Source organism: Pectinophora gossypiella, chromosome 29 (genome assembly GCF_024362695.1).
Source record: "Pectinophora gossypiella chromosome 29, ilPecGoss1.1, whole genome shotgun sequence".
NCBI classification, from domain to species: domain Eukaryota; kingdom Metazoa; phylum Arthropoda; class Insecta; order Lepidoptera; family Gelechiidae; genus Pectinophora; species Pectinophora gossypiella.
This window is the reverse complement of record NC_065432.1, coordinates 5,987,075-6,002,062: the sequence shown is the minus strand read 5'-3', so window position 1 is coordinate 6,002,062 and position 14,988 is coordinate 5,987,075. Positions and strand designations below refer to the sequence as shown.

The window sequence follows — 14,988 nt, the reverse complement described above, 5'->3', positions numbered from 1 at the left end:
ATCCCTAGTTTGGTTGGGGCATTACAGGCTGATCAAGAAACAAGAAACATTTATTGAGAAGCTGTGTAGGTCCTGACCTGATTGTCCGAAAGTAAGATGATTCGTGCTTCGGAAGGCACGTTGGTCCCGGTTACTACTTCTGATGTAAGTACGTAGTCGTTACATGAGCCACGTCAGGGGCCTTTGGCGGTTCAATAGTAACCATCAACCCTGGTGTCAGGGGTTGATAGTGTTGGTAATCCACCTTATAAGTATAACCCAGACGATAGAAGAAGAATCGGAAAGCTCGGCGAGGTATGGGTACTTAGTTCATCTTACGATGACTGACGACCTCAATTGGGATGAACACAGGGTGTAAGTGACATCGTAACGAAAACTTTGAGAGATTTAATCAGACCTTGATTTCGAGTTATCTAGTGAAATTTTCCATCGCAATAATATGAAACTGAAAATATTTAAAGAAAAACACTCAAACTTTCATGAATTTTTCCGACAGGAATTTCCATGATAATGTGAAGTGTGATAACTTACCAGGGTCGTAGAAGATCTCATCCAGATCAGCTCTGAGGTCGAGGGTCAGCAGCGTATGCTGCACCGGGGGCTCGGGTTCTGGAGGCTCCGCCGACATCACGAACCTGGACACAAGACGGTTATTCAAATTCAAAAATATCTTTATTCAGTAGGTAACATAGTTACACTTTGAATCGTCAATTTTCACATAACGAACGTCTCATCCGCCTAAAACTACTGCAGCTTCTCACAACCTGTATAGCCGGGGAAAAGAAGCTGCAAGAAATACCTCGGCACAGGGCCCTAGACGTTCTTTAAAATTTCGTTACGCCGAAGACTTGCCAATAAATGTCAATTATTAACGGCCTCTGTGGTCCAGTCGTTGAGCGTTGAGCTCACGATCCGGAGGTCCCGGGTTCGAATCCCGGTGGGGACGTATCACAAAAATCAATTTCATGATCCCCGTTTTATAAAACTAACAATTGTAAATTACAACGACAATTTGGTGTTCATTACGTAGCTAATTTGAAACTGCAAAATATTTGTGATCACACACTCCGCAATGTACATCAAATTGTCTTTGTAATTTGAAACAGGCCCCAGATTGTCTGAAAGTAAGATGAACCGTGCTGAAGTCCCGGTCCCGGTTACTACTTACTGGTGTAAGTGAGTAATCGTTACATGAGCCGTGTCAGGGGCCTTTGGCGGGTCAATCATAACCCTGACACCAGGGTTGATGAGGCTGGTAATCCACCTCACGATAGAAGCAGAAGATTATCTAGAATCCAAACATGAATTTGATAAATATGTGTATTCTGTGAACCGCATTAAGATTTTTACGTAATGATAGAAAAAAAAACAATAAATTTTGGGGGTACATACATAGAACTGAAACTCAAAAAAATTTTTTTCATCAAACCCATACGTGAGGGGTATCTATGGATAGGTCATCCAAAATGGTATTGAGGTTTCTCATATCATTTTTTTCTAAACCGAATAGTTTGCGCGAGAGACACTTCCAAAGTGGTAAAAAGTGTATCCCCCCCACTCCTGTAAAATTAAAAAATATAAGATAAAACTAAAAAAAAATATGATGTAGATTAGCATGCAAACTACCAACGAAAATTGGTTTGACCCGATCTAGTGAGTAGTTTTTTTTTTAATACATCATAAATCGTAAACCGTAATTTAAGAATAAGAATAAAATAAATTTATTGCCAGTAACAATTTACAATTTACTTTCATAGTTAAAACATCAAAAGTTACTACGAACTAAAAAAAAAACTTTTATATTATGTTACTTTTCTGATTGATTGATTGTTACTTTTATACTATGGGCGCTTTTTATTCTCATTTAAATTACGAAATTCGTGAGGTAAACTTAGGTCAGCCGCTGGTGGGGAGCGGAGAGTTTCAGTTCTATTCGTAGTGTTATTCCTTATGCCCTGGGTGGCTTACCTTTCCTGCCGAAGCACCACATCGGGTCCGCTGGGCGTCGCACAGAGTAGAGGGTACCCAGCCTTCTCGCACCAGCCGTCCCAGGCAGTTGCTGCTTCCGTGGAGCCGTCCCGTTGGAGAGCCCGCCATAGGTCTCTGTGGGGTAGACAGAAGATTAATGTCATCTGGGGGTTTGTGTGTAAGGGAGGCGATATCCAACAGTTTTCTATGGTCAGTAGTTAGCAAACACATGAAACATAAACAAACATTAAACATCATAAAAGGAAAGCTAGAAGGAAAGAGGAAGGGGAAGACCAAGAAAAGCTTACATGGAACAGATTAAAGAAAAGGTTAACGTCGTGTCTTATAGGGAAGTTAAGGAATTGGCCTATGATAGACTGGAATAGAAAATGCTGCACCGACAAGAGCGTGGCTCTTAAATTAGTGATGATGATGAGTAAGATCTATGGATCATTCTTTTCTGCCGCGCCTTCAGCGTGGTGGGTGTGCCCGTGTGTACCTGGCGTCTGCGCTGGCGGCGCGGTGGTCGCGCAGCAGCCGCGCCAGCGCCGCTCGACCCGCCGCCGCGCCCGCCGCCTCGATGGCCATGCTCACGATGGCCGCGCCCTGGGGGGGGAGACATTACTAGTAGTACCAAATCTACCTTCCATACATTTATACATAAGTACGGTCACGAGCATTAATATGTATACACTTTGGTACCATGTCACATTAACTTTTTTGACAAATTACACCGTTAATCTCATTAAATGTCAAATATGATAGTGCGACAGGGTTCTAGAGTGGGTACATTATATTGCTCATGACTACATAAAACTCACGCCTATTTCCCACCGGGGTAAGCAGAGACTATAGAATTCCATTTGCTTCGATCCTGACACACTTCTCTTGCTTCCTCCACATTCATCAATCGCTTCATACACGCACGCCGGTTCAGAGTAGGTCGTACTGAATCTTTTTTCTAAGGACATCTCCAATTTGGTCTATGTACGTCCTCGAAGAATGTATTGTTAAGGCGATTCTCCCACTGCCCCGCATGATGCAGCGTAGCGCGTGGATGCGTGTTCTTCCGTTGCTTGTAAGTATCTCCGTCACATCTACAATAAGTAACGTTAAAAAAAAGCAATGCAAACAAATGTCAAATAGCAATATTGCTTTCTTAGATGAATAACTTCGATGTGGCCATTTTAACCTCCCTGTACACAGAAAGGGGGGGGGGGGGGTCCAAAAAGAAGTAACTTACATAAATTCTGTGTCTTGATTATGATGGCCCCATGTTGGGCGCCAAAATCATATACGTATACTTACTTTATTTGCTCGGGTGTTTTTTTCGCCGGTTCAGATTCAATAATCTAAATTGTAATATACAGGGTGTTAGTGACATCGTAACGAATCAAGTAGAATTTTCAGTCGCAAAATTCATGATTTTTTTTTAGTTTTTTTAAATTATTTTCAGTTCCACACTTTTGCGACGGATTATTCCACTTGATATCAACTCAGAATTATGTTCTGAATCATCCTTCAAAGTTTTCGTTACGATGTCACTAACACCCTGTATATGAACTTCTGTCGTGTGGGTTGTGAGGTGACCACAGCTACCCTGGTACCTTACCTTATGCAGGGAGAGTTCATCGGCAGCGGACTCGATGTCTGCCCGCTCCAGTCGCGGGGATGCCACCGCACGCACTGAGTTGCTGGAGTCCAGCCTAAAGACACATACGAAGGTATACATTATATAACTTCTATCGTGTGGGATGTGAGGTGGATTACCAACCTCATCAACCCTGACAGGGTTACTATTGAGCCGCCAAAGCTGACATGGCTCATGTAACGACTACTCACTTACATCAGTAAGTAGTAACCGGGACCAACGGCTTAACGTCCGAAGCACGGATCGTCTTACTTTCGGACCATCAGGTGATCAGCCTGTAATGTCCTAACCAAACTAGGGATCACAAAATGATTTTCGTGATATGTCTCCACCGGCCTCACAGCCTCCGCGGTCTAATGGTTAGAGCGTTAGGCTCACGATGTGGAGGTCCGGGTTCAATTCCCGATGGGGACATTGTCGAAATCACTTTGTGAGACTGTCCTTTGTTTGGTAAGGACTTTTCAGGCTTGAATCACCTGATTGTCTGAAAAAGTAAGATGATTCCGTGCTTCGGAGGGCACGTTAAGCCGTTGGTCCCGGCTATTAGCCGTAAAAACACCTTCACCAACCCGCAGTGGAGCAGCGTGGTGGAGTATGCTCCATACCCCCTCCGGTTGATTGAGGGGAGGCCTGTGCCCAGCAGTGGGACGTATATAGGCTGTTTATGTATGTATGTTATGTGTCTCCACCGGAATTTGAACCCGGGACCTCCGGATCGTGAGCCCAACGCTCAACCACTCTTACAGTCTTATAAGGTAAGGGATTTCTGTATACAGGGTGTTAGTGACATCGTAACGAAAACTTTAGGGGTGGTTCAGGCCATGATTCTGAGTTGATATCAAGTAGAAATTTCCGTCGCAAAAGTATGGATTGGAAAATAATTAAAAAGAAAAGAAAAATTTTCATGAATTTTTTGACACGAAATTCCACTTGATGTCAACTCAGAATCATGGTCTGAACCATCCCCCTCAGTATTCGTTACGGTGTCACTAACACCCATACCTACTTATATGGCTACCGTATGTACTTGTACGGGGTGTAAGTGTCATCGTAACGAATACTGAGAGGGATGATTCATCTGATTATTCTGAGTTAATATCAAGTGGAATTTTCCATCGCAAAAGTATAGAATTGAAAATAATTCAAAAAAACTAAAAAAATATCATGAATTTTGCGACGGAAAAATCCACTTGATTTTAACTCAGAATCATGGTCTGAATCAACCCCCTCAGTATTCGTTACGATGTCACTAACACCCAGTATATACCTCAAAGCTGGTAGTATATGATCTAGTAGCAGGCTGTCTTGTTGGCGTTCCGCCCCGCCACCATTCCCGTCTCCAGGCGGCGCCGCGCGCTCCCCCAGCACCGAGGTTAGGGCCTCCATCAGCCATTGCGAGCTCCACCAACGAGGAGATACTAGGCCGCCGAACCACTGCAAGAGGAGAATAATTTAAAACATGACAACAGAACATAACATAAAAAAATAGAATAAAAAAAAGAAAAGTTTATTATTAAAAGAAAAGTTAAAAAAAAAGAAAATTTATAATAAATTACCCTCACATGTAAAAAAATGTGAATCAATTAATGAATTTAAGCATAAATTAGCCGAATATATTAAGCAAATTACCTAAATAGTAGTTGTGAGGAGGTGATTGATATAAATCCCAATACAACAAACTATAATGTGTACCTATATACCGATTTTTGTGTTAACGAGTGTTATGTGTGACCTACAATAGTGCGATGTAAGTGTGATATGAACGACAACATATTAATGTAGGTAATTAAGTTCTCCTTCTCATGTAAGTGATTCATTATCTTTAATGAGAATAAAGTTTCTTTAAACCTAAACCTAAAAGAAAGGAAAACATGAAACAGTAGGACTAGGGCCGTGTGCTGGGAGGTTTTCTGGCCACGTCTTTCCCTCAGCGTTACAGCTTCCGATGTGGTAGTAGTTTTACAGCTAGTTACATAATAATAATATGTAATTTAATTTTTTGACGTTCAAAAAGCGCTAACTTTGTAAGCCAATTTTGAAAAATAAATATTTAGATTTTTTTAAGTTCAATAAAAACGACAGGTAGTAACGCCCATTATTAGCGTTAGTTATTTTTAACGTTATTGCATTATTTTTTACCTGTGTTGTCACTACTAAAGTAGCATGGAGAGTATTGGAAAATGCTACACCGACAAGAGCGTGGCTCTTAAATTGATGATGATGATGATGATGATGATCACTACTGCAGCGCCCTCTGGCGCATTGTAAAAACGTATACATAATCCCAAAAAAGATGAATTTAATTTACTTAGCCTAGAATTTAGGATAGGAATTTTATTTTTATTTCTTGTAAGTACTTATTCTTCTTCTATCGTGTGGGTTGTGAGGTGGATTACCAACCTCATCAACCCTAGTTTCAGAGTTACTATTGAGCTGCCAAAGGACCCTGACATGGCTCATGTAACGACTACTTACTAACTTAAATATCAGTAAGTAGTAACTGGGACCAACGGCTTAACGAGCCTTCCGAAGCACGGATCATCTTTCTTTCATCTTTTTTTCTTGTAAGTATTGTATAAGTGTGCCTTTCACAGTTTTTCGGAAGGAGAGATACATATTTACGTACATACATAATGTTTTCATTAAATATATTGACTTGCGACCGTCAGTATATTTATTTCTTTAAACAGCTCTCTAAAGAGTCGACGACGTAGATATTAAATAGCGCGCATTGATTAGCGCCATCTATGTTATATGGGAAAGCAACTTTTGCAAAAGCCGGTCATAGATGAGTGACCATAAAAAAAAGTTTTCATCTCGAGCTCCTCCGTGCTTCGGAAGGCACGTTAAGCCGTTGGTCCGGGCTGCATTAGCAGTCGTTAATAACCATCAATCCGCACAGGGCCCGCGTGGTGGTTTAAGGCCCGATCTCCCTATCCATCCATAAGGAAGGCCCGTGCCCCAGCAGTGGGGACGTTAATGGGCTGATGATGATGATGTTATCGCACCCTTAAAAATAAACTGACGTAATCCAAAAAAATGCAACTTTAGGGAAAACGCCAAACACTGTACTGAAACATTGCATTACAACTTTCGAGATCTACTATTTTTTTAAATATTGGAAATTATCAAAATAAATTGTTTGAATATTGTAATTTTCTTCATAAAGTATATAAAAACACCTAAAGTAGATTGTAAATTGATTATTTTAGTACGTTTTTTCTTTTTTTAAAAGATCAGTTCGAAATTGAGTCACTTTATTGCTAAAACACTTTTTACTTCATTAGACAGAATATATGTTAGGTCAGTTTAGTATCAAAACTACGTATAAGAACTATGTATTTTTTAAGTTCGGGACACTTTATTATTTTTGGGTAGTAGGAGATTATCGACTTAATACAAAACAACGAATAATCATTAATCAGTCTTTATTATCTCAGTCACATTTTAGTAATAATTTGTAGAAAATCTTAAAATCTAGCAACAAAATTAAAGTTTCTTCTGAAAAAGTAATATCAAAACTTAAGTTTTACTTAACTAGGTAAATAAAAAATTCTAGGAACAAAATTAGAGTATCTTCTGAAAAAGTAATATCAACATTTTTTATATGTAAATTCTTATACAAACTAGGCTTTTTAGCTTATAACTAGTCTAAAATATTAAGAAAATAATTGGAAGAGTATGGCGGTATTATTTTTTTATTAATGAGATCTTTGAGATCCTTCTATTTATTGGCGCTCAGTCCCAACTGTTGGGAATAGGCTTTTCCAACCTCCACGTCTTCCAGACTTCTCATCTTTTTCCTCTTATTACGAAGCGAAATTTTTTTGTATTCAGTTTCTAATTAGAAAGTTCTGTAATATACTGCAAATGGTACGTAGGTCAGCTGGAAGAAATCTCTTTGTTTAGAGATAAGCTTGCCTGTACTATCTGTTTTCTTTGTATGTTTCTTGTGTCTGTTTCATTGTGTACAAATAAATAAATAAATGGTTCGTCTTCTAAATATTTTAAACATTTTATGTCACACCAGGTAACGTGTTCCTTGTTTTCGTTTTCGTTAAAGTTATAGCCCCATTGGTACTGTAAGTCTTTTAAATCAAGAAAGAAAGTATAATCGATTTCGTGCACTTTAAAAGGAGTTCCTGTTTTCTTTGCACTTTTTATTAGAGTCGCATACTGCGATGGATTATAAATTGGACCAGATCTTAGGTTTCGTTTTACTTCCTTTTCTATCAAACTATGGGCATTATCGCCTTCGTTCTGTGTATGGCCTTGTATCAGAAATTTGTGAGTTATTGATTTAATGTTTTGAAAGTAAATAACTGCAAAAGAGAGTAAGCTGGCTATATACTTGTTTTTATTCTGTCCTCCGCAATTATCTGAGTATAATATTACATCAACTTATATATTCTGGAGAACGAGAATGATTTCTTAATGTGCGCTGCGTTGGTAGTTTTTTGGAGGGTATCTTAACGGAAATGTCTAACGGCGAGCTGTCTTCTACTTCGCCAATATTTGGGCATGTATTTTCTTTATTGCCTAAATATTCACATACATACATACATAAACTCACGCCCGTAATCCCTAATGGGGTGGGCAGAGCCACAAGTAATCAAAGACAACTTGCAGCCACTGTTGATACGAAGTCCAAAGATGGATATGATGAACCTTATGGTGATAAGGGATCAGCCTATCGCCCATAACATTAGTCCATCATGTTAGAGGACACAATCCCTCTGTCGGTTTTTACGACATGCCCGGGAAGAGAAGCAGCTGAACGTGTTCCCTAACACGTGTGTGTTGCCTAAATATTCCATTGGAGTTAATATATTTTGTTTATCAGGAATTTTATTTAATATGTTATTTAAGGTTGTTGACATCAAACTTGGTACTGCCGAAGAAAATTTCGTTGCGGGAACCGATCCTGTAAATTGCACTGAAGCAGAAAGCATAGATGACAGGTGACCTGAGGTAGGAGATATAGGAGAGACATTTGCATGCTTATGAGAGGTCTGTTCTTGGAGATGAGTTATTTCTGCAGGATCACTATAAGATTTAGGCGTGTTAGTAGGAAGCGAATGCGTCGAAGATTTCAGCTCACTCATTATCAGCGGATGGTCAGAGGCAAGCTTTGAAAAAACTTTGAGTGGTAAACGATCGGGTCGTAAAGCTGTTACATTCAAAGAGCATTTCATGGAGTTCCCACGTGCAACAGGCGTTTCTTGTTTCATAGAAGTTGACGTTGTCGTATGCTTTGTAGCTAGTACTGAATCTGAGATATTTGTGTTTGATGCAGGTTGCTGGAGGTCTAAAGAAACGAGAGAAGCGGGTTCCAGTCTTTCGTCAAAGTCGGCTTTTTCAGGATAAGGAGCAATTGTTTTAGTTGCACGATGTACTGTTATGTTATTTGGTAATGGACGAAGAGGAGGAGGCTCAGGTTCGGTTTAACACTTGGTGGTGATAAGTGCATGGCTTTGAATATTTTATTCGCTCGTACAAATTTCTTCGACATCTTTTTGACTTAACCTAAAACAGAATAATAACGGACGGTAAGAGTTTGAATAAAATCAAAAAGAAGTTAAGAATTGACACGCGTTGATAAACATATTTTTATAAAAAATTGCCACAATCAAAAAACGGCTACAAAACATAACGATATATTTTATAAAATAACGACGCATCACTAAAAACTCCTTTATACGATTCCAAAATTTAAGACATAAAGTGGCTCAAACCGATAAAGTTTCACTTTACGACTAAAACATACTTAATGAAACTTACCTTTACTTTTTGCAATAAAGTGACGCATCTCAAAATCCGCCAGCTTAACACACGCGTGCACTCACTCACGGTTGGCGGACAACTGAATTGGTCGGTTTTGATTTGAAGCGACGAAAGTAATTTGCGACGAAATAAAGAGACCGAACTAGCGTCTCTTTACTCACACTATGAAATACGACATTTTAATCTTGTAGGGTTATGAATTATGCTTTAAAATGTCGTTTTAATGCAAAAACACATATACTATAAATTTTGAGTTAAGCCAGTTTAGTTCTAAAGGTGCGTTATATGGGTGGAACTATCTCAACTGTTGAGGTCCGCCAGTTCTTACCTGTTGCGCCAGCAGCCGGGCGATAGTCTTGTAGTCCTGCAGCGTGGCGGGGGCCAGGCTGATGAGGCCCCAACCCTCGGCGTATGCTGCCCCTCCATCCACCACCACCAGGTCTAGCTTAGGGAGGGGGTAGGACGTGTTCAGCTCGAAGGAGAACAGTTGGATCGTCTGCTGCACCCAGTCGAGGAGAGGGCTGGAATAAGAAGAGGATATTATATCATCGTAGATGAAGATAGTCGTGATTAATAAGTTGTGGTAGCCCAGTTGGTAGAACGCTTGCCTCTCACTTTGAGCTCGCAGGTTCGAATCCAGCATAGGCGTAAACCACTGACTGTTGAATTTATTTTCGAATTCATGTTTGGATCATAAATGATTATCACGTGCTCAGCGGTGAAGGAAAAGACCCGAGAAATGCATTATCGGAGGTATGTGACCTAATCTGTATTGAGCTGGTTTTCCCTTCGCGGGTTGGAAGGTCAGACAGGCAGTCGCTTCTGTAAAAAACCGGACCTGTCAAATCTTCAGGTTAGGTAAGCGGACCCTGTGGAAAACGGGATAATGCTAGGAAGATGATGAGCTGAATATAGTCGTGAAGGGTGGGTGTATTTCTATAAGTACACCTCTGCCTACCCCTTCGGGGATACAGGCGTGTTGTCCTTTGTGTGGAGTCCCTTAATAATAAATTATTCTTATTTAATTATTTAGCGTTAATCCCGTTTCACGGTGTCCGAACATTTTAGTATGTATGTGCCCCTTTTTGGGCGCCAGTAAGACATAACCTGTAATATTACGTTTATTTTTTGTATTTAAAATAATGTCTATTCGTCAACCTTTAGCAGTGACGTTCGTCACGTTAACCTATCGAATTAAAACACATTCAACTTGATTATACAGGGTGTTAGTGACATCGTAACAAAAACTTTGAGGGTTGATCCTGACCATGATTTCGAGTTGATATCAACTCAGAACCATGGTCTGAAATGTGCTGTATATTTGACGAGTGACACGACATTCTTAATTTGGCCGTTATTTACTATTAAGTATTAGAAATACGAATAGTATTTTGTAGCGATTAACTATATTTTTTGTCTGTCATTATAAAACGTGCCATGTAAAATACCTAAAGTTTCTAATTAATATCTAAATGAATACAGCAGCCTTCGTGGTATAGTGGTTAGAGCGTTAGGCTCACGATCTGGAGGTCCGGGTTCGATTCCCGATGGGGACATTGTCGAAATCACTTTGTGAGACTGTCCTTTGTTTGGTAAGGACTTTTCAGGCTCGAATCACCTGATTGTCCGAAAAAAGTAAGATGATTCCGTGCTTAGGAGGGCACGTTAAGCCGTTGGTCCCGGCTATTAGCCGTAAAAACACCAACAACCCGCATTGGAGCAGCGTGGTGGAGTATGCTCCATACCCCCTCCGGTTGAATGAGGGGAGGCCTGTGCCCAGCAGTGGGACGTATATAGGCTGTTTATGTATGTATGTATATCTAAATTAATAATACTTTAACTCACCCAGCTTCGTCCAGTATAATCTGTTTGTCACTGTAGAGGCTGATCTCGGGTGGAGGCAGGTTGTACTCCTCGTCCGCGTCGTCGGCCGTGGAGGAGGGCACGTCGGGCGGCGTGGGGGGCGCGGGGGGCGCGGCGGGCGTGGGCTGCGCGGGCGCCGCGCGCCGCTGCAGGCGGCACACCGCCACCGACATCATGTGCGGAGACATCGGCGGGGACTGCGAGAACTCGTCTTGCAGCTGCGGGGGGCAGAAAAGAGTTTAAACATAATAAAAGCCTATATACAGGGTGTTAGTTTTTCTTATTTCTTTCACCATAAACTTCTTTCACCCTAAGGTTGCCTGGCAGATATTGCTGTTTAGCAATAAGACCGCCTATTGTGCTTGTTTTATTCGTCTGTAAGTACCTGTCCTGAGTTTATGTTTTATGCAATAAAGAATTATCAAGTGGAATTTCCTATACTTTCCCATCGTTAAAGTATGGAATTAAAACAGCGAAATGCGCAAGCGCAGCTTTGGCATAAAAGCGGTGATACAGACGGACACCGAAGTCGCTGTCCCCGTGGCGAGAGGGAGGCTTTGAAAAAAGAAAAGTTTTATACTTGTTTTAAGTTTACGCGGTTATTATCATTATTAAAACACATAATAACGGGTTCTTACCGCATTTGAAATAGGGATATAAGACTCCCGATATTTCGACACTGTTGCAAGTGCCATGAACCCGCAACAGACATGTAGGTACGCGGTAAGAACGGTTCTCTATTTTTACTCATAAAATTTTATGTACTTAATAATTTACCATGGCATACTGTTACTTTTCCTATTATTAGTTACGCATAGTATTAATTTGTCATAATTATTTAAGCATAATTTTGAAAACCATAATTACGCATAATAATTATATAAGCATAATAATTAATGATCATAACGATATGTAAGCATAATTATTATAAGCATAAAAACTATACTCCGAACTTTGAACATTTTCGAAACTTACTTTTACCTTGGCTGCATTTGGTTCATGATTGTGACTTTTTATATTTTTGGACACTATTTCATGCTGTTGGTCATCATTCAGTATACTTTTCGTGTGTAAGATAAACATACACACGAAAAGTATACTGATACACCCTAACCTACTGTTATGCCTTGTAAAAATTATGACAAAATACTATTATTCTAAAAAAGATTATATGCGAAACAAATTTATACCAACAAATATTAGTCTAAAAATAAGGTATACCTAACAAACCAGTATTCCTAGATGTTACTATGGGAAAGTACTACTTATTATGCTAAAAAACGTTATGCAAAAAGGATTATGATAATTAAAATTATGACAAAAACATTTATGCATTTCAAGAGAATCCCGGTAAGAACCCGTTATTAAGCGTTTTAATTATTTAGAAAAGTTGTATGTCAGATTAACTACTTAACGAAGCTATGTTTTATTTATTTATTTATTATGTTGTTCAAAGCACTTACCAGTCTATGTCCGAGGTAGAAGCCAGCCTCTTCTGTTGCGACTATCGGCATATTCGTTAGTGAAACGTGAAACCTGACAAAAAAACAAACATAACATCAGCTTATGGCTGGAGTAGTCAGAGGTACATCCAAAATGAACTAAGTACCCACACCTCACCGAGCTCTTTGTTAGACCAGTTTTTTTTTTGACGTGACTTATTGTAGATTTGCCGCAGATGGCATTAACTACTTGGCCGGACAAATGGGGAGCGCTGAAAGACAACAGGCTTGAGGGTGCCCAGGTGGGCGCGAACCTCGGCTCAGGGCGTCGTCACGTCAAAAAAAAAAAGCCGTCTACAATGGTCGAGCCAACTGGAGATCAGAAAAAGAAAAAGAGGCAACTCATCTAAGTGTAATCACACTTTAAAAATACGACAAAATATATCTCTGAAATTCTTCGTAATTAGAAGTTAACAACGCCATCTTTCTTTTTGTGGAACGCCGATTGGAATGTCCCTCGTTTGCATTATTTACAATCTGATGCACATACCTGTCCCTCACTATAGTCAGCTTGAAGGTAGCTCGGAAGTGTGGCTCGTCCAAACAGGGGAAGGCGGAGCGCGCGTGGGTCAGCCAGAAACGTGACACTGCGCAGCGGCTGAAAAAAAAAACATAACTTAAGTATTATGATAAAGTAGGACACGTTTTCAGTTGGGTCGAGTACTATGTTAAGATGAAAAAAAAGATAGACTGAAAAAAAAAACATAACTTAAGTATTATGGTAAAGTAGGACACGTTTTCAATTGGGTCAAGTACTAAGTAGGTTCAAGATGAAAAAAAAAGATCGACTGAAAAAAAAAAAACATAACTTAAGCATGATGATAAAGTAGGACACGTTTTCAATTGGGTCGATGTTCAAGATGAAAAAAAAAAGATCGACTGAAAAAAAAAAACATAACTTAAGTATTATGATAAAGTAGGACACGTTTTCATTTGGGTCGTGTACAGTCATGAGCAATATAATGTACCCACTATAGAACCCTGTCGCATTAACATATTTGACATTTAGTGAGACTTACAGTTCAATTTGTCAAACAAGTTAATGTGACATGGTACCAAAGTGTATACATATTAACGCTCGTGACCGTACTAGGTTCAAGGTGAAAAAAAAAGATAGACTGAAAAAAAAAAAACATAACTTAAGTATGATGATAAAGTAGGACACGTTTTCAATTGGGTCGAGTACTATGTTCAAGATGAAAAAAAAAGATGAACCGTAAAAAAAAGTAAGATGATCCGTGCTTCGGAAGGCACGTGGCTGAAAAAAAAAAAACATAACTTAAGTATGATGATAAAATAGGACACGTTTTCAATTGGGTCGTGTACTATGTTCAAGATGAAAAAAAAAGATCGACTGAAAAAAAAAAACATAACTTCAGTATGATGATAAAGTAGGACACGTTTTCAATTGGGTCGTGTACTATGTTCAAGATGAAAAAAAAAGATGAACCGTAAAAAAAAGTAAGATGATCCGTGCTTCGGAAGGCAAGTGGCTGAAAAAAAAACATTACTTAAGTATGATGATAAAATAGGACACGTTTTCAATTGGGTCGTGTACTAGGTTCAAGATGAAAAAAAAAGATGATAAAATAGGACACGTTTTCAATTGGGTCGTGTACTAAGTAGGTTCAAGATGAAAAAAAAAAGATCGACTGAAAAAAAAAAACATAACTTAAGTATGATGATAAAATAGGACACGTTTTCAATTGGGTCCTGTACTATGTTCAAGATGAAAAAAAAAGATGAACCGTAAAAAAAGTAAGATGATCCGTGCTTCGGAAGGCACGTGGCTGAAAAAAAAAACATAACTTAAGTATGATGATAAAGTAGGACACGTTTTCAATTGGGTCGTGTACTCGGTTCAAGATGAAAAAAAAAGATCGACTGAAAAAAAAAAACATAACTTAAGTATGATGATAAAATAGGACACGTTTTCAATTGGGTCGTGTATTAAGTAGGTTCAAGATGAAAAAAAAAGATCGACTGAAAAAAAAAATACTTTAGTATTATGATAAAGTAGGACACGTTTTCATTTGGGTCGTGTACAGTCATGAGCAATATAATGTACCCACTATAGAACCCTGTCGCATTAACATATTTGACATTTAGTGAGACTTACAGTTCAATTTGTCAAACAAGTTAATGTGACATGGTACCAAAGTGTATACATATTAACGCTCGTGACCGTACTAGGTTCAAGATGAAAAAAAAAGATCGACT

At 39.2% G+C, this 14,988-nt stretch overlaps 1 protein-coding gene across 1 annotated transcript in view; it reads right to left on the bottom strand.

The window, feature by feature from the left end:
- Positions 1–14,988, bottom strand: part of LOC126379375 (uncharacterized) — a 43,504-nt gene that overhangs the window by 13,379 nt on the left and 15,137 nt on the right. The window contains exons 8-16 of the mRNA XM_050028105.1: positions 13,259–13,366; positions 12,730–12,802; positions 11,249–11,484; positions 9,732–9,924; positions 4,887–5,053; positions 3,581–3,674; positions 2,468–2,574; positions 1,969–2,103; positions 532–635 (exon numbers count right to left, since the gene is read on the bottom strand). Coding sequence (XP_049884062.1) covers positions 532–635; positions 1,969–2,103; positions 2,468–2,574; positions 3,581–3,674; positions 4,887–5,053; positions 9,732–9,924; positions 11,249–11,484; positions 12,730–12,802; positions 13,259–13,366 — 1,217 coding nt within the window. The remainder of the gene's footprint in view (positions 1–531; positions 636–1,968; positions 2,104–2,467; positions 2,575–3,580; positions 3,675–4,886; positions 5,054–9,731; positions 9,925–11,248; positions 11,485–12,729; positions 12,803–13,258; positions 13,367–14,988) is intronic.